This window comes from Eptesicus fuscus, chromosome 13 (assembly GCF_027574615.1).
Source record: "Eptesicus fuscus isolate TK198812 chromosome 13, DD_ASM_mEF_20220401, whole genome shotgun sequence".
Lineage (NCBI taxonomy): Eukaryota > Metazoa > Chordata > Mammalia > Chiroptera > Vespertilionidae > Eptesicus > Eptesicus fuscus.
Window position 1 is genome coordinate 43436097 of NC_072485.1, and position 25431 is coordinate 43461527.

The 25431-nt window shown below is 37.0% G+C and overlaps 3 protein-coding genes across 3 annotated transcripts; 2 read left to right on the forward strand and 1 right to left on the reverse strand.

Moving 5' to 3' along the window:
* Positions 1-659: 659 nt before the first annotated feature.
* On the forward strand, positions 660-1613 carry LOC103304111 (olfactory receptor 52Z1P-like). The gene has a single exon (XM_008161048.2). The coding sequence runs from the start codon at positions 660-662 to the stop codon at positions 1611-1613; it is 954 nt and encodes a 317-aa protein (XP_008159270.2).
* Positions 1614-6751: 5138 nt separating this feature from the next.
* LOC103304129 (olfactory receptor 51V1-like) lies at positions 6752-7711 on the reverse strand. Its single transcript, XM_008161064.2, has one exon. It carries the CDS (start codon positions 7697-7699, stop codon positions 6752-6754), a length of 948 nt encoding a protein of 315 aa, XP_008159286.1. The 5' UTR covers positions 7700-7711.
* Positions 7712-17301: 9590 nt separating this feature from the next.
* Positions 17302-18303, forward strand: LOC103304127 (olfactory receptor 52A5-like). The gene has a single exon (XM_008161063.2). The coding sequence runs from the start codon at positions 17302-17304 to the stop codon at positions 18301-18303; it is 1002 nt and encodes a 333-aa protein (XP_008159285.2).
* Positions 18304-25431: the final 7128 nt, after the last annotated feature.

Consider the following 25431-nt stretch of genomic DNA (forward strand, 5'->3'; position numbering starts at 1 on the left):
GAACATGGTTCTAATATGCACAACATTAAGTGAATACAGCACTGTGCAAAACCAGGACTATCCAGACTTCCATTTCCTCTCTCCAAGTCACTTTTATTTGATGATGAAAGACTTCATATTAAAATAAAGGAATAATAATTTTCAAGGATTTAAAGGTCATGAGCTCCCCTATAATTCACACCCATATTCTGAACATATTATTTCTGAGGCTCCAGGGAATAAAGTATGACTACTCACCAGAAATGACCAGTCAGACAAGGAGGACAAGTCTGATGTACAAGAGTTTACAAGGGACTTTCTTGAATGATGCTAAATCAATAAGTATAATGTATTGACTATAGTCCCCACATGGAATTATAAACCCATTAACTGTTTATTATTACTATTGTTATCACCATTATAATTACCAGTAGCATTAGCCCTATAAATTTGGTAACTTTCATGTCAATGAAGCTGATCTGGCCCATTATCCTTGAATAATTACTGACTACCAGTCCTTTCTTAAGGTAATTAACTTTACTGCAATGCCAAGATTCACCCTCAACCGGATAAAATAACTTTGCTTATTCTCTCTCAATTTCTCTCTTATTCTAATTTTTGCTCTCACTCTCACTCTAGCTTTTCAATCCAGGTCTCAATATCAGAGGACACAGTAAGAGATGATGACTTCAAACCTTACCATCCTTAGAGACATTTGGTACACCATGATTGGAATTCCAGGACTGGAAGATGCACATACCTGGATCTCCATCCCCATCTGTTCCATGTATATAGTTGCTCTTGTGGGCAACACCCTGTTATTATTTCTGATCTTCACTGAGCATAGTCTTCATGAACCCATGTACCTTTTCCTCTCTATGTTGGCCCTGTCGGATATTTTTCTCTCCACAGTTACCACACCAAAGATGCTAGCAATCTTCTGGTTTCAAGATGGGGGTATTTCTTTTGGTAGCTGTGTGTCACAGATGTTTTTCCTTCACTTCATCTTTGTGGCAGAGTCTGCCATATTACTGGCCATGGCATTTGACCGCTATGTAGCCATCTGTTACCCACTAAGATATACTACCATTCTCACTCCCTCAGTCATTGGAAAAATGGGTATTGCATCTGTGATTAGGAGTTTCTTTATCTGCTTCCCCTTGGTTTTTCTGGTTTATCGGCTTACTTACTGTGGGAAGAACATTATTCATCACTCATACTGTGAACATATGGGCATTGCCAGGTTATCTTGTGATAGCATAAAAGTCAACATCTACTATGGGGTGATTGTAGCCCTATTTTCCACATGCCTGGATGTAGTGCTTATCATAATCTCCTATACCCTTATACTCTGTACTGTGTTTAGAATTCCTTCCCAAGAAACTCGACTCAAGGCTCTGAGTACTTGTGGCTCCCATGTCTGTGTTATCCTACTATTCTATACCCCAGCCTTTTTTTCATTCTTTGCTCACCGATTTGGAGGCCACAGCATACCACTCCATGTACATATTCTTCTTGCCAATCTTTATGTGGTGGTACCACCCGCTCTCAACCCCATCATTTATGGTGTTAAGACAAAGAAAATTCAAGAGAAGGTTATTCAGATGTTTTCTTTGAGCAAGAAATTTTGCTGATGTTAGACTAAACAACATAGTCTTCATTTTTTGTGTGTAACTTTGCTAATTAAAGAGTACTAGAATTATATTGGACATCTTAAATCATTTCAGTATTAGAGGAGAATAATAACAGTAAAAATTTAAGTAAATGAGATGAAAAGTAAAAAATTTCTCTTTTTGTGATTTTGTTCAGGGCAATATCAGAATAAGCACACCTAGATTCTGTGTAATATTGAGTTTTGTTACAATAGGCTTAAAGTATAATTGATTGAATGCAATCATTTTCATGGAATTAATAAGGAAATACTAGTTGTACCTATTAGATTACATTGCAGGCTTGTGACTAAGAGGGCAATCTCTGAAGTCATACACTCAATAATCAAATCTCTGCTCCATGGATTCTAACTATAAAATCTTAGAAATATTATTGTACCTATGTGTTCATTTTTTAAAAATTGAGAAAGTATATAATATCTGGAACACATTAAATGTTTAATGTTAGTAATCATCTATAGATATAATAATAAAATTTAGTTTGCACATTGGCAACATCATGTTGGGTTCAGAATTGATTTAAATGTGATACAGTGGAAAAAAAGCTTAACACATGCCAAAATGTTAGCATTATTGTATAATAAGTAAAAGTTGCCAAAATTGGGACATACTACCATAATAAAAGTTACTTGAAACCAGTCAGAATATACATATCCTATTTAATAAAGAGGGAATATGCTAATTGACCCTCACACCATCGCAAAGATGGCGGCGCCCACAGCCAATAAGGAGGGACTATGCTAATTGACTGCCCCACCCTCAAAGATGGTGGCGCTCACAGCCACAAGATGGTGGCGCCCAGTCCCCCCAACCCCGCCAGGGTGGCAGGTGTGCAGCAAGGCCAGGCCCACCCCCAGGTGGGTCTGGCCGCTCTGCACACCTGCCTCCAGAGTCCACCAGTCACCTCAGCCCTCCAGCCGCCCAGAGTCAGCCGAAGGCACAGGCAAGCCTTGGATGGCAGCTGCCCAGCCTCCCAGGGCTGGCTAGAGGTGCAGGCAAGCCTCAGATGGTGGCGGCCCAGCTGCTCAGTGCCCCTTGAGGCTCAAGTAACCAGGGCCAGCTGAGGCTTGTGCTGCTGGAAGTGGCAGCAGCAGAGGTATGATGGAGCATCGCCTTCCTCTGATTGCCAGGTGGCCTCCTGGCCCTGAGGGCTCCTGGACTGTGAGAGGGGGCAGTCAATTATATAATAAAGAGGTAATATACAAATTGATCCTCACACCCTTGCACAAGATGGCTGCCCCCATGTGGTCAAAGATGGCCACCCCATGTCATCAAATATGGCCACCACAAGATGGCCTGCAGGGGAGGGCAGTTGGGGGCAGTTGGGGGGACCAGGCAGTAGGGGAGGGAAGTTGGGGGGACCAGTCCTACAGGGGAGGGCAGTTGGGGGCTATTGGGCCTGCAGGGAAGGGCAGGTGGGAGCAACCGTGCTGGCAGGGGAGGGCAGTTGGGGGTGACTGGCCTGCAAGGGAGGACAGTTAGGGGTGACTAGGCTGGCAGGGGAGGGCAGTTGGTGGTTACCAGGCCAGCAGAGGAGGGCAGTTGGGGGTGATTGGGCCATCAGGGGAGCAGTTAGGCATCGATCAGGCTGGCAAGGGAGTGGTTAGGGGGGTGATCAGGCTGGCAGGCAGGCGAGCGGTTGAGAGCCAGCAGTCTCGGATTGTGAGAGGGATGTCTGACTGCCGGTTTAGGCCCGATCCCATAGGGCAGTTAGACATCCCCCAAGGGGGCACAGATTGGAGAGGGTGCAGACTGGGCTGAGGGACACCACCCGTCCCCCCCAGTGCACAAATTTTGTGCACCAGGCCTCTAGTATAAACATATATATGTAAATTCCATTTTCTCTATATTTTAAATAATACATGTATGTATGTATGCTAGAGATATTTTGTCTTTTGAATACTATTGATTTTTATTTTCTTTCAGTAGAGTTCTAATGTCATTCTGTCATTAAACACTTCTGTTAGATGGTACCAGCTAGAAGAAGAGTAAGGAAAAAGGAGGTTGGGATGTAGAGGATGTTTCTCTCACACACAAAGGAGCAGTGGACCCCTTTTGAACATGAGATGGGGAGGAGAAACACAGATGGAAAAGGAGAATAAGGAAGATATCCTCTTCAAAGGTCCAAGTTTCAGCTGCACATCCCCATGCCCTCATTTGAAGAGTCAGGACATGAAAGGATAGAAACTCAATGTGTTAAAGGGGAAAGCTAAAAGCAGAGGGAGATTAATACCCCCCTTTTTTTCTGCTTAAATATCTGAGGAAAATTTCCTTGCAAGATATCTCACACCAACTTGAGAGAGCAGCATTAGAGTAAAAATGGCCATGTGCATTGGTTAGTCAGACAACTGGTGTCCTTGTCCTCCACCAGGCAATAAATGAATCTAGGAGTTTTTTACAGCACTGTGCGGGACACCCAATTCATGGCTCATGCTAAGCAGTGAAGTTGCCAAGGGAGTTGCTTTGGCTAGGGAAAAATGATTCCATAAACACAAATGTTAGATCAGGGAAGTAAGAGAAAATGGGTCCAGTTTCAGGACATGAGGAGTAAACATTAGTCACTAATTGGACTTAAGAGAAAATAATGAGTCAACATTCAGTAGGGGGTGCAGAAGACTCAGATTTAGATCAGAATCTCATCCAATTCTGTCATCCAATCTCTCAGGGACATGCGGGTTCCCCTTTAATGCAGGTGGTAAGGAACTTTGATGAGAGTGAAAGTGAGTAAAGAGGCAGGAAAAAAACCACAACAGTCTAGCAGAGAATATCAATTTCCAAATAACAGAAAAGGTGTTAAAATAAATTGGGTTTTATTTCAGCAAAGATACTTTTTAAACTCAAAAACTTTAATTGACACTTAAGTGCAAAGTTAAAAATTCAGACAACCATTGACATAAATAGGTTCCCTTGGAACAAGAAAATGCTAAAAAACAAAACAAAACAAAAGTCACCACATTTGCCTTTTCAAGTATAAAGTACAAAACCTATTACTTAAGATTTTGGTATATCATAATACTGGCTGAGAGAAGAATGATCTATTAAATAATTCATTTGAAACTTATATTTACATAAATACACAATTTAAAATTCCCAACTCCCACCATGACACACTCCCAACAGAAACAAATAGAATGCTGTGGACATATCTTTATTGTAAAATAAAAAAGCAATAGCAGTAATAAAAATGCTGTGAAACTAAATTGTTCCACCATTACTTTCTAGTAAGTTAAAACATCTTTACCTCAATTTTCTAATCTGCACAGTTAAATGATTATCGTTTACCTCATAGATTTGCTCTAAAGATTAATATCAACAATCACTACTGAGTGCTTACATAGTGACTGGCTTCTGATAAATATAAACTAAGCATTATTTTTATGACTATTATTATCACTGTGGAAGTTGCATTATTAATAGTAAAGATATATATATTTAAAATAAACTACCAATTTTGAGGAAATCCGTTGATAATCATTGGGTGTGTATGTTTATGATAGCTTTGTTTAAAATTAAAGCTATTAAACACTAAAGTGCTGATCAATTGATGGATAAATAAATTTGCTGTATGTGGTACAAAAGAACAGGATTCAACAATAAAAATAAATTGTGAATACAGACAACAACAAAAATAAATGTCAAAAGCATTGTTGCAAGTGAAAGACTCCAGATATAAAGTATTACATTATTTATGATTTAATTTCTATGACCTACTCTTAAAGGCAAACTGTAAGACAAAAATCAGATTATTGGTTGCCAGGCATTTGGGGTTATGGGAGAAGACTCATCCCAAAGAAGTAAAAAGGCACTTTTGGGGGCGATGAAAAGATTCTATACTTGATTGCGGTGGTGATTACATAACTATAAATATTTTCTAAGCTCATCAAACTGTGCATATGTATCTAAATAGAGTGAATTAATATTTGTAATTATACTTCAAAAATTGCATTAAATATATTAAGTAGATTATGTAAATATCATATGACAATAATATTTTGAGGAAACTTACACATACTAACAGAATCCAAATATATGTACTACATTATCATCCATGACTTAATTTGATGATTTTTATTTAGCATGTCAATGTTTTATAATGATTGCATAACCATTTAATAGAGTTCATATTAAAAAGTACAGAAGGAAGAAAATAAATAAAGTTGTCACTTGATCTGAAACTGAAATAGAAAGTTTTTCGGCATCCCATCACCTACAACCTCCTAAAAGTAGAACATATCATTTAACTTTTGTATGTTTTTAAATATCCATGCATTTAATAAAAAATAATATCTACCACAGAATCTTGATGGAGAAATAAATTAGAAATATATTTATATTACATGGTCTTAATAATAGTCTGTGCTCTTCCATTTTTTTTTAAATTGTGACTGGGATTTAAATGAGATATGGACTCATAATAAACATTTCAAATGGTTTCCAATAGTTACTATTGTTATTATTATTTAGATTAAAAAAAAACACACCACAAAAGTCTGGTTCTTTCTACTCTGGCAATTACTGGTTTTCTATATCTCCAGTTCAATTTCTATTCATATGATTCAAGTGAGAAAAGAATGTTTGAATGGGGGCAAATAGCATCAGATTAGTTTTTTGTTTGTTCCACTACTTTTTAAATCATCCAAATAGTCCAGTATCCCTATATGGTTAATCCATTACATTATCATGTAGAAAAATTGGGTAACAGAGATGATGGCTAAACAATAAACAAAAATGTTGCCTAGACTAGTGAAAATGGACTAAGATCATTATTGATCCTTTAGTAATTACCTGAAGGACTTTAACTTAGAACATTTAAATTTTCTATATTGGGTTAATTCAAAACCATTCTCACTCAGATAGCCTTAGTAAGATATAAATTTTAACGGCTAATTTTTCTCATACATTATTATGATTTATATAATTGATCAGAATATAACCCATGTCAATCTTACTGATTTATGATGGCTGTGGGCAAAATGAAGAGGAAATTATTTGCAACATATCGATTACACAAATAGAAGTCATTAAATACATTTTAAATTATGTACTCATTCTTACCCTTTTGATTTCCACTTGTCAACTTTTAAAATCATGCACATTTGATCTCAGCACATTTCTTTCAAGTAAAACAGTCTCTGGACTCTCCTTCGTATTTGCTGGGTTTTGATGCTATAAATAATGGGGTTCATCAAGGGAGGGAAAAGGATATAGATATTGCCCATGAACACATGTACCCAAGGTGAGAGGTGTTTCCCAAAGCGATGCACCATAGTCAGGCCAATGATTGGGATGTAGAAAACTGAAACAGCACAGATGTGAGATACACAGGTCTGCAAGGACTTGATTCTCTCCTCCTGTGATGCAATAGCTAGGACTGCATGCAAGATCCTGACATAGGACACAAGTATAAGCACTGCATCCAACAACAAGTTGCTGATCACCAGGGCCAGACCATAGATGCTGTTGAAGCGGATGTCTGAACAGGCCATTCTAATTAAGTCTTGGTGCAGGCAGAAAGAGTGAGAGAGAATGTGAGGATGGCAATAATTTAAGAACTTTAGGCGAATGATAACCGGGGGTATGAGTAAAGTACTTCTACATAAGATTGCCACCCCAATTTTCATGATTTTGTCATTAGTTAGGATGGAAGAGTAGTGTAGTGGGTGGCAAATGGCAACGTAGCGGTCAAAAGCCATAGCGAGGAGGACAGAGGACTCCATAAAGGACAGACCATGGATGAAATAAGACTGGGCAATGCAGGCATCCAGGCTGATCTCTTGAATGAACCCCCACAGGATTCCCACCACTGTATACATGGTGGAGACTCCCATGCACAGGTCAGTGAGGGCCAGCATGGCCAGGAAGTAGAACATGGGCTCGTGCAGGCTTGGCTCAGTTCGGATCACATGCAGCACCAGGCAATTTCCCAGAAAAATCATAGTGTAGATGGAGGAGAAAGGAATGGAGAGCCAGAGATAGTCAACTTCTAGGCCAGGGAACCCAGTGAGGATAAATCTGGAACTATTGTAGTTTGAGATGGCAATAGCAGACATGAAGAGAGAATTGAAATATTTCTAGAGATGTGGCAAATCAGATCAGCTTATGATTCCCTAATTTTGAATAATGTTTGTCTGCTTTGAAAAGAACAGAAAATACAATGCAATTTCCTTTAGTGCTATAAACTCAGCAAAATAGAGACCTGATTCCTTATCCTTTAGGGCAAAATCCCTTTCTCTAGACATAAATTTTTCCACTGCTAGTGACAAGCAATGCCTGGAGACCAGGGGGTTTTATACAGAAGCAATAATCTTAATGCACATATGGGATTAGATTTGGGGCTGGACTTCTGGGAGTGTCTGTTTATTTTCAGAGGAAGATAATATATGATCACAGGTGTATACTGCTTTCATGGCTGGTAGCATACTCAGGAAAATGTGAAATGAGTAATTTTTCTCTTGGGTAACACAGCTCTTCCTTTACTACCCCCATAGGGTCATGAGACCCAAATGAAATGGACTGGTTAATGTAACCCTAACTTTGCAGATAAAATTTAAGTAAGAGAAATTTAACAAAGTGGAATAAAAACTTCTTTTGCACATTTCCCATTGCCCCTCTCTAAATGCTTTACCATTATACAATTGTTTTGGTTATACAGGCCTCTAGTATAGAAAATAATCAGGTAAAATTAGTGTGAAGGTAAAACTGAAAATACATCTCTTTATGTTATACAGAATTTCTATTTTTTCTGACCTTCACACAAATTTTACCTCATTATTTTCTATACTAGAGGCCTGGTGAACAAAATTTGTGCATGGGGGAAGGGGGTCTCTCAGCCCGACCCGCACCCTCTCCAATCCGGGAGCCCTCAGGGGATATCTTACTGATGGCATAGGCCCACTCCCCATGGTTCTCTGCTTTCTGCAGGGCCTGCCTGCTCCACACCATGGTGATGGGCAAGCAGGCCCTGTTGGGTGCTGCCTGTGGGCCTGCTTGATGGCTTGTGGGTCGCCGTGGCTAATGTCAAGCAGGCCCTGCTGTCTACTGTCAAGCTGCATGACTGGACCCACTTGAGGGTGGGTCCGGCTGTGCTGCCAACCCTGGAGTTGCTGGTCTGGCCCTACCTCCCTCTCTGGCCCTTGAAGCAGCCTCAGTGGCTGCTGACCAGGCCCTCCCCCAGCACAGGTGTGAGGAGGCCCCTGTCGCCCCAACCCCGACGCTGTGTGCGCAACCTCCTCCTGTCTGGTCAACCCGTTCCAGCATCCCAGTTAATTAGCATATTTCTCTATTATATATATAGATTACATAAATGACATGCATTTTAAATTGGAAAGTATTATGCTACTGGGTAATCGCTGGAAATGGAATGATAAATTCCATTTATTTATTTCACTGTTTAAAATAGTGTTAACATGTTTTCCAAGACAAGGTCTCATTTGATACTCTGACCAGTAAGTAGTGAGAATTATAGTTCTTCCATAACTTAGCCAGTACTTGATATGGTCAGATTTTTTTATGCTTGTTTTATTTTGCTTTGGCATATTGCATTTTTTTCATATGCTTATTTGTCATATATACATCTTGGTGAAGTTCCTGCTTGAATAATTTTCCCTTTTGTGATGAGCTTGGTTTTTTTTCTTATCAAGGTTGGAGAGTTTTTTAGATATTTTACCTAATAATAGACAAACATGTAAATTGACCGTACCTCCACTATGGCCACAGACAACCAGGAGTGAGTATGCAAATTAACCTGACAAAGATGGAAAGTTAATTTGCATATGCAGGCATAAAGTGACCAGCCGGGACAGGAGGCTTGCTATGTGGGGGAGGGATGGGGGTGGAGGGAGCTATAGGAGTTGTGCTCTGGTCAGGAATGAGGACTTGGCGGCCCCGGGCAGCCCGGGAGTGGGGACTTGGCGGCTCCCGGGAGGCCAGGAGCAAAGCCAGGGGAAGGAAGGCCTATTCTTGCATGAATATCATGTAACAGGCCTCTAGTTTTAATTATAAAGCTCTTAGCAAATATATGATTTGCAAATTGTTATTTTTTTCTTAACTGTGATGTATTATAGAACTGTACACATAAAACCTATATCATTTTATTAACCAATGTACCCTAATAAATTCAATAAAATTAAAAAAATAAAGCATATGATGATAACAGAAAGAGTCACATTGAGTAAAAGAGGATTTTAGTATTGATTTCCCTTAGAAAGAAGTATGTAGTTGAGGACTGTAGAGTGAAGGTAAGTAACCTTATATGCCTGGGGCATATAAAAAGAAAAGAAAATTTCAGAGCATATAAAAAGAAAAGAAAAAATCTTGAGAATACATTAAACATTCTACATTCACCTGTATAAAAAAACAGGTGAATAAGTGGCTCTGAAATGCAAGGTGGAAAAGTGAAAATTAAGAACAGGTTATAAAAGATAAGATTTTAATTCAGTTTTAATTTTTAGGGTAAGGTACTATTACTAATAACTTACAAGTAGAATTGTTATATGATCAGAATCAAACATAGATGTTAAGAACATTAGCTCTCCTTCTCAAGAGATGAGAAGGATAAGAGTAAACAGTAGAAAAATTTATGAAATTTTACTATCTGCGACAGTGTAGATGGATCTAAGTGAAATTAGAGAAATACAAATATCATATGAATTTTCTTATATGTGAAATCTGAAGAACAATATAAATAAACAAATAAAAAGCAGAAACAGATTCATAGATATAGAGAACAGACTGATAGTTGCCAGTGGGGAGAGATTTTGGGGGATTAGGTGAAAAAGAGAAAAAGATTAAGAAGTACAGATTGGTAGTTACAAAATAGACCTGGGTATGTAAAGTACAGCTTAGGAAATATAGTTAATGATATTGTAATAACTATGTATGCTGCCAGGTGGGAACTGGAAATATCAGGGGAACACTTTGTAAAGTATATTATTGTCTAACCACTATGCTATACACTTGAAACTAATACAAAATAAAACTGAATGCTAGCTATAATTGAAAAAAAATTAAAAACAAACAAACAAAAAATAAACTTGGTGCTATGATGAAAGCTTTAATATTTGAAACATTAGAATTACCCCTCTTTCTGTAAGTTCCAGAAATGCTCTCAGAAGCTTTGAGGCTAACTAATGAAAATAATGAGAATGTCACATTCTAATGTTTAGAATATGTGGTTCCCTTATGAGAAACATAAAGTAATGCATTTTGAAAATGAAGAAAACACACTAACTTGATACTTTCAAATATATGCTGTCATATTTGTTTTTCCTTCAAGGAAAATTCTCATAAATTCTATGAGAAATATGTATATGTTTTTTTCAATGATTGTATATATTTATTGAATTTTTGTAATAATGGAATAAAATTGGTTTTTATGTTATTAGAGGTCTTCTAGAGTATTCACTATAGAAAAAAATACAAAGTAAGAGGCTACCAAGGAATAAAACTAAAAGGTAAGAACTGCTGGGATAACAGAGGATTTTAAATCCTACATACATATTAGCTATCATTTCTTATGTTCCTCATGTCATAACATTTTCATAGATGACACTTTACAAATTTTAATAGGTTTTACAACTTTAAATATTATTATTTTTATAGTGAGAGGAGTATTGTAACACATTTTAAATCATTTGACTAATGTCATACAATTGGAGGAGGAACCTGGATATGAATCACAGTTTGATAAGAAAGAAAAACAAATACCTGTATCTTTTTCAGAAATACATTTTTTTTTTCCCCCAAGAAGAATCTGAGTCTCAGGATTCTGTCTTTTTACTCATTATTTTATTCTAAGACTACCCTTCCTCTCCAACTCTAGGTTTTTACTACACACAGAATTTAAAGCCAGATCTAGGTTTTACATTTGTTCTCAGTTTATTTTAGGAATTATAGGAATTTAAAAAAAAGCAATAATCAAGGTATTTGCAATTTACATAAATTTAAAAAAATCTAGAACATGTTCCCTTCAGATATACTTTCCTTTAGCAATGAAGGTAAAGACCCTTGCCTATAGACTTCTATCACAATCTCTGACTGCAGAGTTCTTGTTCAGGTTCTCTGTGTGCAAAGCATCCATTATCAGCTCACAGTGTGATAGAAAGTTAGAGCAGTCTAGGAGTTAAAAACAAAAGAAAACAAAACACTAAATACTATCACTTTATAGATTAAAAAAACAAGGCCCAAAGAAGGCATGGATAATGATAAGTATATTTATTAAGGATTTTTAATAGAAATGGATCTAACCTGGCCAGCATGGCTCAGTGGTTGAGACTCAACCTATGAACTAGGAAGTCATGGTTAGATTCCTCATCAGGGTACATGCCCAGGTTGCGGGTTTGGTCCCAAGTGTGGGGAATGCAGGATGCAGCCGATCAATGATTATCTCTTATCATTGATGTTTCTATCTCTCTCTTCCTCTTCCTTCCTCTCTGAAATCAATCAAAATATATTTTTTTCAAAAAATGAATGGATCTGAATGCACTGACTGGATCAGTGTCCCCTGCCAAACAAGAAGCCAAAAATATGTTACACATTACTTAAATTGCTCACCTGTGTGTCAGGACTATTTCTAAAGAGAAAAGATTATAACAGCTGCAGAGTTATCAATTCACAGTTTAATTGATTATATAGTATTATTGATAGTAATAGTAATAATAATACACTTATGAAGAAATTTTCATTCCTTCAGAATGACCCTTCAGATCAACAACTCTTTTCCTATGTAAAAGAATAAAGGTTATGTTAACTAGTCTTTGATGCTTCAGGATACTAGTAATTTTAATACACATGTTGGGGAAAGTACAGGGATTATGAATCAGTATAACTCCATTTTGTATAAAATGATACTTTTTTAATAACCACAATAAAAATGTGTTTATGACTCAGCTCACATGAAAGACAGGACAGTAGATCCCGGATATTGATAGTTGCTAGCACCCATTGGTCAAAACTGACAACCATCGTAGGTAATCTCTAGACATAAGATATATAGATATTTGTGAAAAAGTCCATCAAGCCCTGATCTGTATCTCAAGAGCATTTATGTAGATAAACTCTGTTGGAAAGAACAGTTTTTTTCTACCATCTCACTTTCACTTTCATGAAATTAAATTGAGTCCCTATGTGTACTAGAAATGGTAATTGGAGCTAACCCATTCTCGGTATTGATACATTTGATTTTAGTAGTCATTCAAAACCAGAATAAATATTCTATAGATTGTGATGGCATTCCTTGACCTCTCTTTTATTAACTGAAATGTTAAGGGCTGTCTAAGACTGAACTGGGGCTTACTTTCCTAAAACTTTATGCAAAGAATTGAGTCACTGAAATTCAGGAGGGGGAAGCTCAAGGGCCTTGTAATGCTTCTTACATATGCCTTTTTCATACAGAACACTAATCTATATATATAAAAGCCTAAGCAACTGGCCGAATGCTTCACCATTTGACTTGTAGCTATGACGTGCACTGACCACCAGGGGGCAGATGCTTAATGCACAGGCTTGGAAACATGGAACAGACTGATGAATCTCAGAGGGAAAGGGGGAGCAGGGAGGGCAGGAAGAGATTAACCAAAGATCTTAGAGGCCCGGTGCACAGATTCATGCACCAATGGGGTCCCTCAGCCTGGCCTGTGGGAATAGGTCCAAAACTGGCCTGGTGCACAGATTTGTGCACTGGTGGGGTCCCTCGACCTGGCCTGCAGGGATTGGGCCAAAACTGGTTCTCCGACATCCCCTGAGGGGTCCCATAGTGTGCGAGGGCACAGGCCAGGCTGAGGGACCCCACCAGTGCAAGAATTCATGCACTGGGCCTCTAGTGATTTACATAAAGAGGTAATTGGATAAATGTGTGGCCTTTAGAGAAGATATTTTTTTACATCCATTCCTCAGGGGAATTGCATCATAACCCTTGTCAAGTATTGATATTATTTTTGTTTAGTATTTGCCTCTGGGAATGGATTTTTTTTTAATCTGCATAGAATGCTATACCAGTATGAGCAGATGCATGTGCAAAAAATTAGATAATTAAGTTTGTGAGCATGTATTCTCTCAGGTGCCTGAAAGATCTGGAGAGAAAAGTGTAGAGATGAGCTAAAAAGAGTGTAGGAAATTGAATTTATAATTGTATAAAAGGGGTTAGCTCTGAGTAAGTGTCAGATCTGGGTAGACATTCTGAAAAGGAGATAAATATTTCATTTAGGATCTGAGCTAGGATATGAAATGTGTTAAAAATAGTTCCAATTTTCTCTTGGTCTAGTGGGTATTTCCCCTTTCTTTTCTTCTCTCAGCAACAGTAAAATTCTTCAAATCTGCAACTAAGACATGTATGGATCCTTGCTCAGGTCAACATAGGAAAGTAAAGCTCTAATAAAACAAATGATGTTTATAAGTCAAAGGTAAGCATTTTACCATTTTTCTATATTGATTCTACATTATTTCTAATCCTTGCCCTCCATTTATCCCTGCAGATGTACACCTGGAAAACAACAGGGCAAATGGATTTGCATCTGCATTAAATATTGAACATTTTGGTATATTTTGAACATTTAACTAATTCAGATAAAATTAAACTCTGATTCACTAGTTTTAAGTGGGAATTATTCATTACACAGCACATTTCTATTATTGAGGATACAAAGGAAGAATATGGACTTCTACATGAGGAAATCAAGAGTTTTTCATAGAGGAGGTGATGCTTGAGCTAAGAATTGAATAATAAACTGCTATTTGTTAGATGGTAAAGTTATGAAGACACAAGAAAATCTAAAAGAAACAAGCTAGAAGCATAGGGAAGTATAGGATATATGTTTTAGCATTTTAAGATACTTTTATAGAATTCCAAAATGCATTTGCTAATGACTAATAAAAAGTTTGCAAGGAAGGTTGGAGTGAATGGCAATAATAATACTAATAGCATACATTTATATGGTGTTCCCCATAAGTCAAACATCTTATAAGCATAGTGTTTTCAAATAATGCTTTAAGTAATTTTCTTATTATTAATGTGAGAAAGGATGATTATTATCCCTATTCATTAGCCAAGACAAATGAAGCCCCGGAAAACTGTTGGTAACTTGACAGACTACACAGAGCTAGTAAGTGCTGAAGCTTACACTGAATGTCCAGAATGCATGATCTTAACCACTTTACTATAAGTTTTCCACATGGACAGTTGCTTTTTTATGTAACCTTCCTGCTGGAAGCATAAAATACTACAGCTACATGAATTTTTATATTTTGTTAAAAAATAAAACTTTGGATTGCATTGCAAAGCATGAATTAGGAGGTAGAAAGACCAAAGATAAAACAAGGAGGATAAAATTCCAGCAATTATAGATAATTAAAAGAGATGTAAGAGTAATCTTAGAGATGAGACAAGAGAATGGAGAGGTTTCAGAAACTAAATCTACATGAATTAGCCACTACATGAGTGAAAAAGTTTAAAGGAATGGGAAATATTCCACTTTCCAATGGAAATTTGATATTTTGCATCCATTTACAAAAATAGAAATAAGTTTTCTCTACAGAAGTCCTGAGCACACTGATAAACATGGGATGTGTTGTTGTTGGCAATGTGGAATTGAGAAATACTAATGAGTTTTTAATACTTTCTCCTGAAATGTGCACCTTGCACCTTTCCAAATTGAGGTCACCCACCATAGGTAGTCAAACCTAGAATTGAGCCTTGGAAATCATAATTGTGTCTAAAACATTGCTGTTTTTGTATGCCTGTTATAAAATAAGCTATGCATTTTCTTTTACTTCTGCCTCTTTTGATTTTGAAAACTTAGCTGAAATTATGAAACCAGTAATCTTATTGACCAAAACAAAGAAGATTCTGAAAGACTTTGTTGGATGGGACAAAACCACATATTCTGAAGTAGAAAAAGATACTACAAGGAACTGAATGGTATGGGAACAATCTTCCATATGAGACTATACTAGTGTCTTTTAAAAGGAAATTGCAAGCAAATGTATAAATTGGAACATAAACTAACACTTGCATAACAGAATGAGTGGACTTGGGGAACACGAACTTGAGGTAAGCAACACTTCAAAAGGGGATTGAAAGGTAGTTGAAGGAGACATGAAACAGGAAAGGGATGCATTAATGATGTGGAAAATCACCACACTTTTTTTAAAAAAGGATAATTCCAAATAATTTTAATTTACTGCATTACTTTAACATATTATTTTTTCTAATTTCTCAAAAGTTAGTTTAGAGAAGAACTTAGGGACATTTTATCCCATCCTATTGAAGCAAATAATAATTGGACTCCATGAAATGTATAAAAACTGTTTTTAATTTTTTAGCAAAAAATTATAACATGAATTAAATCCCCTGAATAAATACATTTACCTATTCAGTATTGTAGTGTATTTGAAGTATGTTTATTCCTTATGTTGATAATTCATGAGGTATTTTACTAAAATAACTGATTAAGCTCAGTTTTTTTTCTGTATACATTTTCAAATAAAGATATTATTTATTGATCACATTTTAATAATAATTTTTTTCCTGAAGAAATAAACTACATAGCAACTTTTACTTTTTTGATATTATTTTATCAAGTAATATTTTTTCCATATTAAAGTCTGTGGCTCTAAATTTTCATTAAGATTTTTGATTTATATATAATTTTTCTACCCCTAAAATATCAAATTGTATCCAAGTTTCTGGATAAAAATTTCCCTAGCACCTACCTCCAGGATGAAGATAGGGTCCAAATACTGTGTCACACCACTTTTATATGCTTGATAAGCATATTTTTTTCTTTTTTAAAAATATATTTTATTGATATTTTTACAGAGAGGAAGGAAGAGAGGGATAGAGAGTTAGAAACAATCGATGAGAGAGAAACATCAATCAGCTGCCTCCTGCATACCCCCGAGTGGAGATGTGCCCACAACCAAGGTACATACCCTTGACTGGAATCAAACCTGGGACCCTTCAGTGCACAGGCCGATGCTCTTGATAAGCATATTTTTAACATGACACATAAAATATGGTATTGCCCAGTAGATCACTGTGTCCTTGACATTAAGGATCCTACTCTTATTGGCCCAATGCTTGCTATACTACTTGAAATAGTGAGTATTCCCTTCATTTCATTGTCTGATCTCTTGACTAATTGCTTATTGGTTAAGAATGTAGAAAAAAAGTATTTGGTAACATCAGTATATTACCATAAGTATCTATTTATTAATAAAGAACACCAATCTGATATTCAATGAAATAGGTTTTAATTGACATTACACAAGCAAATGCCCTTATATTACTAGACTGTGTTTTCTTTCAATAATGAGAGTGTTTGTGCCTGTTACTATCTAAGTGTATCAGAGAGAGTGAGAGAACGAGAGAGGAATGCAAACAGCACAGAGAGAAAGAGACAAGTGGTAAGTGAAGGGGTAGGAAAACATACAGCAGAGGTTGAAATCTGATAAAAATCATCCAGTAAGCCTATATCTGCATTCTTGGACACACTTAATTGCCCCATCATAGTGAGTATATCTCACAAATGCCATTTGAAATCACATTATATATAATCAGATTATTATGTAAATCTAGGTAAGAACAGAAAACAGAAGAGAGATAACCCACACTGACACCTTGAATCAGAAGCTCTAAAGCAGCGAGTTCTAAGCCATCATGTTCGAGCTCAATGGCACAGTCTTCATGCCCTCGGTGCTGACACTGGTGGGGATCCCTGGCCTGGAGTCTATTCAGTTCTGGATTGGCATCCCTTTCTGTGCCATGTACATCATTGCTCTGTTTGGGAATTCTCTGATCCTGGCCATCATCAAATCTGAGCGCAGCCTCCATGAGCCCATGTATCTCCTCCTGGCAATGCTTGGAGCCACAGACATTGCTCTCAGTACCTGCATCCTGCCAAAAATGTTAGGGATATTCTGGTTTCATCTGTCAAAGATATACTTTGATGCCTGTCTCTTGCAAATGTGGCTTATTCACACCTTGCAGTCCATTGAGTCAGGTATTCTGCTGGCCATGGCCCTGGACCGCTATGTGGCAATCTGTAATCCTCTGAGACATGCAACCATTTTTACCCACCAACTTCTCACTCAGATTGGGGTTGGAGTGACACTCAGAGGAGCCTTTCTTGCGACTCCATGTCTCATCCTCATCAAATGCCGGTTGAAGTATTACTGGACCACTGTGGTCTCCCATTCATACTGTGAGCACATGGCCATCGTGAAATTGGCAGCAGAAGATATTAGAATCAACAAGATATATGGTCTGTTTGTGGCTTTCAGTATACTTGGCTTTGATATAATCTTCATCACACTATCCTACATTAAAATATTTATAACTGTCTTCAGTCTGCCTCAGAAGGAAGCCAGGCTCAAAGCCTTTAACACCTGTATTGCTCACATTTGTGTCTTTCTTGAGTTTTATCTCCTGGCTTTCTTCTCCTTTTTTACACACAGATTTGGCTTCCACATTCCACCTTACATTCATATTCTTCTGTCTAACCTTTACTTGCTTGTCCCACCATTGCTCAATCCTATTGTGTATGGTGTGAAGACCAAAGAGATTCGAGACCGAGTGTCCCATATTTTTCATTCTAAAGATGCCTCTGGATTTCTTATTAATCTTTTATCAAATAAAAAAAGTTTACATGAGAAACACTAGCTACTAAAATAATTTCTTTTGTTATAAATTTGGAATTATTTGAAACATATATTTAGCTGATAAGTGACAAAAGAATAAATTATGAATACTTGTTTGTATTTAAATCAGGTTTTAGTAAAGTACATTCTATAAAAGCACAACTAAATATTACTATTTTTAGCCTCTGTTTAAAAATATCAAGTGATATTGATGCCACTGCATAGAAAATAGTATAAAGCTTTAAAATGTGGTATACATGAAATAAAATTATATGTAATATAATAGTTTATGATCATACTCATTATAATCTTTATCATTAAGGCTCTAAAATCTTTATTTTGTGATGATCAATTATACAACATGTGGATTTACAATTTATCCATTGAAATGTATTTATAATTACTTGTTTTCCACAAAATATTTGCATAGCATATTAAAAAAACATAAAATGGAATTATCATGTAATTGAAGTATAAATTAGATTTTGAATTTAAGACAAAGGGTGAAGTAGATATGAAAGATAAGTTTTTAACATTTTTTTTGTGCTAAGATATCATATGTAAGAAATTTTTTTCAATAAAAGCAAATTCTGCCCAACCAATGTGACTTAGTGTTAGAGCCTTGAGCTATGAACCAGGAGGTCATGGTTCTATTCCCAGTCAGGACACGTGCCCTGGTTGTGGCTCAATCCCCAGTGTGGGGTGAGCAGGAGGCAGCTGATCAATGATTCTCTCTCATCATTTTTGTTTCTATCTCTCTCTCCCTCTCAATTTTTATTGATTGAAATCAATAAAAATAAATAAAAACATAAAAATAAAAGCAAGTTCTATAACTACAGACCACACAGAAAGAGTTGTTTCTATGTGGAAGAACATACATATATTCATTGTTTTGTTGTTATTTTTGTGTTTCCTTGGAAGTTATATCTAAAATAATAGTCACACATAGATGTATATATTAGAAATGGGCAATAAAATGTATTAGACCTTTACCTTAAATAAGTATTGTTGTAAATGTGTTTGTGAATTTAAGAAAAAATGATTCTTATCGAAAATTTAAATATAAAGTTTAAATATAATACAGGTGCAGGCTCATACAGACAATTATACTGGGAGATTAGTGACTTTGACCTAATATACAATACAGTGAACCAATAGCAAATGATAGTACTTGGGATATTTGCATCCTCTCCTTCATTCTTTATGCTGTTTCCTGGTTTGTATATGTTTGCTTCACATTCTTTATATAAGTTTGACATGTTGCCATTTTGTGTAGTTGATTAAACCTACTGTCAGAGCGTGTAAGGCCAATAAGCAGCAGTTTCCTTGTATGACTGTGTTCAGGTTTTGTAGTAGATTTTTCATGTGGAGCCATGGTCATCTGTCTTACACAAAGTTGTGTGAGGTTTTCACCATTAACACTGCACTCACCATTCTTTAATTCCAAATGTGACCAATCTCCATAATGACAAAAGCCATATTATTTTTACTGGACAACTTTTTTATATATCTAATTGTAATTTTTTTTCTTGTTTTTCTCTTCTCATTTTGGTCTTAAGGCCTTTCTTCTGAAAGTGTTTCTTTTTTATTTTTTTCTCACTTTATTTTAATGTTTATCTAGTAGAAATGACTTATTATTCTTCACATGGTAAAATAATGTTTATTCTTGAAGACTAAGCTCAGACTTTTCTTGGCATCTCTACTAGAATGCTTTAACTGAGGTTTCCTCGTGGGCTCAGTTCATTCTATAGCTATATAATATGAAAATGTAGCTTAGAATGGGGATTTGTAGTGTATATTTAATGATTTCATATTTTATTACTCAGGGTCTTGTAACATTTTGCCTTGTGTATGACAATAAAAATGCCCTATGACTTGAACATTTTTGTTTTTACTGGTCTCAGTAAAAAATGTATGGCATTCTATGAAGTAATGGATTTATTTTGAAGGGTGATTGAAATGAGGAAATACATGCAAAAATACCCTGAAATTATGGAAATGGATAACAAATAACATAGGACTTCCTAGGATAAACATTGAATTGGCAGTTATAAAAAGGGATTCAGAAAAAGGACCTTGTCTAATTCATCTTAATATCTCCTGTATCTAGTATAGTGCTGATGGTGGTATATACAGAGTAAGATTTTGTCTAAAAATACAATCATAAAAATCCATTTATTAATTGAATTTAATTTTTATATCAGCCCTATAAAGTATTTAACTCATATTAGAGTTGAACCTAAAAACTGAGATTAATCAGATGCCTGTTCTTCACCTCCGGGATGGAAATTACAAATACCCAATAGGAGAAAAGTAGTAGAATGAAACCTGTATTTGAGGATTTCAAATAAAGGATCATTTAACACTTGAGGTTTTTAACATATATGTTGAGGATGTGTATTGTGTGGGTGTCGATGTGGATATATATTTCCAAGATCCTTGCCCTCTGAGAGGTCCTTTGAGTAGTCATTTCCTGATAGCAGGAAAATAAACCATGCTTCCATCTCTCTGCCAAGCACATTCTAATTGTCACATGGTAGAAAGGCTTTGAAAAGTTTTCAAATTTCATTATAGTGATTTTGAGTTCATCATAGGAGCTACTATTATTAGATTTAGCACTTCAATATCATAAACTTACTTTGTGACTGTATCATCTCAAAGGCTATGGAACTGCCTTGAAGATAGAGACACCATATGAATTTCCTTTGTGTTTTCAGTGCTGTATAAAAACAAGATGGGGGTCTCATTGAAAAAACACCTCACCAACAGTGTGCTCTGTTGATGCTGAACACTACCAAATTTCCCGCAAGGTCTTAACAACTCTAGTTCTTTAAGAACCACAGTATATTTGCTGGTTTCACAACACCTACAAGAGTAATCTTGCCATCCCTGAAATCTATACTTACTGCCTCAGCTGGGTTGTCATGTGCATCTTGAGGCACTGTAAGGTGGCATAATTTTGAACATTTTGAATAAAACTGATTTTCACTTAGCATTCTCAGTTTTACACACCCATATTTAAATATTATCTTACCAAAAAAATTAGAAAGTTATGTTTTATTTTTCATTTATACAAAATTATGCCAAAATACAATAATCAAACGAAGCCATGGCCTAAACTTCCGTTTTCCCAAATGTTCAACATGGTATCTATGGTAGTCTAAAAGAGGTATGGAATATTCAGATAAATAGTATACCAACTGTTAAAATTTATAAAAATAAATGGGACTGCATAAAACTGAATATTTTAGAAACCTCAAATACAGCATAAGATTCATTTGCTTTTTATTTTGCAGATGCCTATTTCAAATATATTCTGTAAAATATTGTGAAAACAGACAATAAACTCTGGAAAGATTCTGCAGTCTGATTCAGTGTCTTTAATTTCTCATAACAATATAAAGAAATGGAGACTAAAAATTTTGAAGTCTTTCAGTGTTATTGTGAAACAAAAGTCATTCTCAGAAAATAAACATATTTCAAGAACAAGTTTTCATTGGCCTTTAGTGAAATAAAAATGCAAATAAGTTAATTTTTTGTTTCTAGGTACAATAAAAATCCAGGTGTTCATTCATGTTTTAAAGTAATTTCTGATCCTTATTAAAACTTTCAAATTATTTTTTTTAAATATCTTTTATTGATTTTTTACCGAGAGAAGGGAGAGGGATAGAGAGAAACATCTATGAGAGAGACATCAATCAGCTGCTTCCTGCACACCTCCTACTGGGGATGTGACTGCAACCAAGGTACATGCCCTTGACAGGAATTGAACCTGGAACCCTTCAGTCTGCAGGCCCACACTCTATCCACTAAGCCAAAGCGGTTAAAGCAAAACTTTCAAAATTCATACAATTTATTTGGTTGATACTTGACTGTTCTTGAAAGGCAAGTTCAGCATTCCAAAGAATAACATTTGAAAATTAAGAAGTGCCTAGAAATTAAAGAATTTTAATTCAATACACATATTTGCTACCATTTATTTGGTTCCATATTTCCTTCACTTTCTTATACTATACTAGGGGCCCAGTGCACCAATTCCTACACCTTGAAAGGAACTGTGGGCCATGGTGGGGCACAGGGGCAGGTCTCAGCCCATCCTCCATGCCCCTTGGCCTGGCCCTTCCCCCCATGGCTCTCTGTCCCCTGTCTGCCAGCAACCCCACTCCCACCTCTGCCACTCCCACACGCTGATAGCACCGGCCCACTTACACCTGCTGATGGTGTGGAGCCATTGGGCTGGTGCCACCAGCGAGTGTGAGCAGTGGATGCTGCCCCAATTGCCCTTTAGGAGCAGGGGGAGGTGGAGAAGCCCTGAGGGGCGATTGGAGCTGATAGCTGCCGCTCATACCGAAGGACAGCACCGAGTGGTCAGGGCCGGTGCTGGGCGCCAGTCACGGGTGCAAGCGGGGCTGGTGCCGACAGGTGCAAACATTCTGCGGGACTGGGGTCTGCGGGAGCAAAGAATTTTTAGTAACTGCCAGAGGCTCGCCCCAATTACAGTGACAGGTGCCCCACCTTGGCCTGGAACCCCCCCCTCTCCCCATCACCTACTCCACCATCCTGCAGGGGCCAACGCCTGTCATGTTCAGCGAGCCTCCTGGTGGTCAGCACACGTCATAGCAACCAGCTGTTCTGTTGTTTCGCTGTTCAGTCTATTTGCATTTTAGGGTTTTATATATATAAACTAGCTTTCCAGTTGCAGGAAAAATCCTGCAATAGGATTTCCTGCTGCACTCTACCCCGTCTCCGTTCCTCCCTTGTTCACCTGCCTCACCTTCTCCTCCAGCCTGCCCCGGTTTCCCTTTGCCCCCGGCCCCGCCTCCGCTCGGCCTTTATCACCCGCCTCACCTTCTCCTCCAGCCCACCAGTGTTTCCCTTCGGCCCCGGCCCCACCTCCGCCCTTGTCCCCCTCCCCGCCTTCTCCTCCAGCCCGCCCGCGTTTCCCTTAGCCCCTGGCCCCGCCTCCGCCCTGCCCTTGTCATCCGCTCTGCCTTCTCCTTCAGCCCACCCGAGTTTCCGTTTGCCCCCGGCCCCGCCTCCGCCTCGCCCTTATCCTCCCCCCCCCCCCGGCTTGCTTGCTTCTTTGAAGCTTTACTCCCTTCTGCAGCTCTTGACTTCTTTGGACTCTGTCTTGATATGCAAATTAGCCGCCATCTTTGTTGGGGCAATTTGCATACCCATCCTGATTGGTTGGTGGGCGTGGCTTGGCTGGTGGGCATGGCTTAGGTGTAGCGAAGGTGCGGTCAATTTGCATATTTGTCTATTATTAAATTAGATAAGATCGCTTAACAGTTCTAAGAATAATAGTTTCCATAAAAGATAGAAATGTTGTTTACAGATTTAAACAGAAAAAATCCATGGGGTCAAAATAGGTATCTCAAACATGTTTAGATTAGCTCCTGTTAGGGAAGGGTGCTCTACTTTTACTTCTTTCAGCTTCATGAAGTTAAACCATGAATCTCTGAGTATACTGGGATAAGGTACCTGAATTGGCACTTACTTCTTCTTCCCAATATTTGTGCATTCATTTTTAGAAGCCATTGAAAGCTGAAAAAATATTATATTGTATATGACGATGTCTTGATATGTTTTCTATTAACTCTATTCCTCAGGAGAATTGCATCATAGTCTTGCCCAAATGCTGATATTATATTTGTCCTCTGTTTGTCTCATTGAAAACAATTTCTTTATAACTGCATGTACAACTACATTAGCACATCAAGGCAGGCACATAAAAAGACTGAAGAATTGAGCTTGTGAGTATGTTTTTTTAGGGGATTCTAAGATCTACACAGAGAAATGTTAGAAAGGATCTATGGGGACTGTGGGAAATTGCACCATATAATTATGCATGAGGGGTCACTCATATGAAATGCTAAAAGGAGAATGATACTTAGGTTGTCAGGACTTCACCTAAGACATGAGAGGGTAAGCAAGTAGTACTGAGTTCCTCTTGGTCTAGTGAGCACTTCCACCATTGGTTTTCCTTGTCATCGAAATGTGATGGTAACTGGTAGCCAGGATATATATGAGAGCTAAACTGGAGAAAATGGTGAATCTTTTTAGATCTTTAACTATGGCAAGAATATCTCCTGACTTAGGTGAGTATTTGAATATAGTACTAAAAGATAAACAAAGGAAGCTTATGTTAAGATACTCAGATTCCTAGCATTTATCTTAGACTTATTCTTCACTTTTGCTAATCCCCACACTTCTCCATGCAGATATACACCTGAAAACAGGGCAAGTGAATTTGCATCTGAATTGTTTTATGCATTTTTATATTACAGAAATATAGATAAAACATTAATTAATTTCTAGTAAGGTGTATTTAATAGTCATATATTGAGGATAGAAATAAAAAATTGAATTTTGTCTGGAATATTAAGAGATTCTTTATACAGAAGGTAATGTTTGAGTTGAGAATTTAATAATAAATTAGTAATTGTCAGATGGGAAAGACAAGGAGGACACAGAGAAAGCCTAAAGGAAGTATTAGAAGCACAGCAAGTATAAGAAAACAGTTGTAGAATTCTAAGTTAGTTTACAGACTTCTAGCATACATTTTACTGACAGGTTTGTAAGGTCATGTAATGTTATGAATAATATTAATAACATATATGAAAATTGTGCCTCCTATTGCTAAGTATTTAGTCACTCGATATATGGCTGGATTTGAAGAAATGATGGGCAACTCAATTTTCTTCTAGAGAAATTGAGGTTCTCCCCCCATATGTAATTATACATAATAAAAGGTCCAGAACCTATTGAGATATATTGGCTATATGACTGGCAAGTGGTATTAAGTAGATACTTGAATCTAATGTCCAAATTTGATTTTCACTACTTCTTCCTGCTCCTTGAAGTAGAAACACTTCACCAAGATGGAACTGTTAAAGAGGCAGTTTAGTATATGTGTCCCGTATTAAGGTTAGATTTTTGTAGAGGCAATATTCATTTACTCTTAACCAGTGGTTATTGTAGTGACACTATGGACTGGGCAATACTGCTGTGCAGGGCATATATAAAATGAGTGGAAAGAGAACCATGGAGAGGAACATAGTCCTTAATAGTAGTCCCAGCATCAGCAGTATAAAAGGTGTCAGGCAGAGCAACATAGGAAGGGTATTTTGAGAAAGGCAGAAAAAAA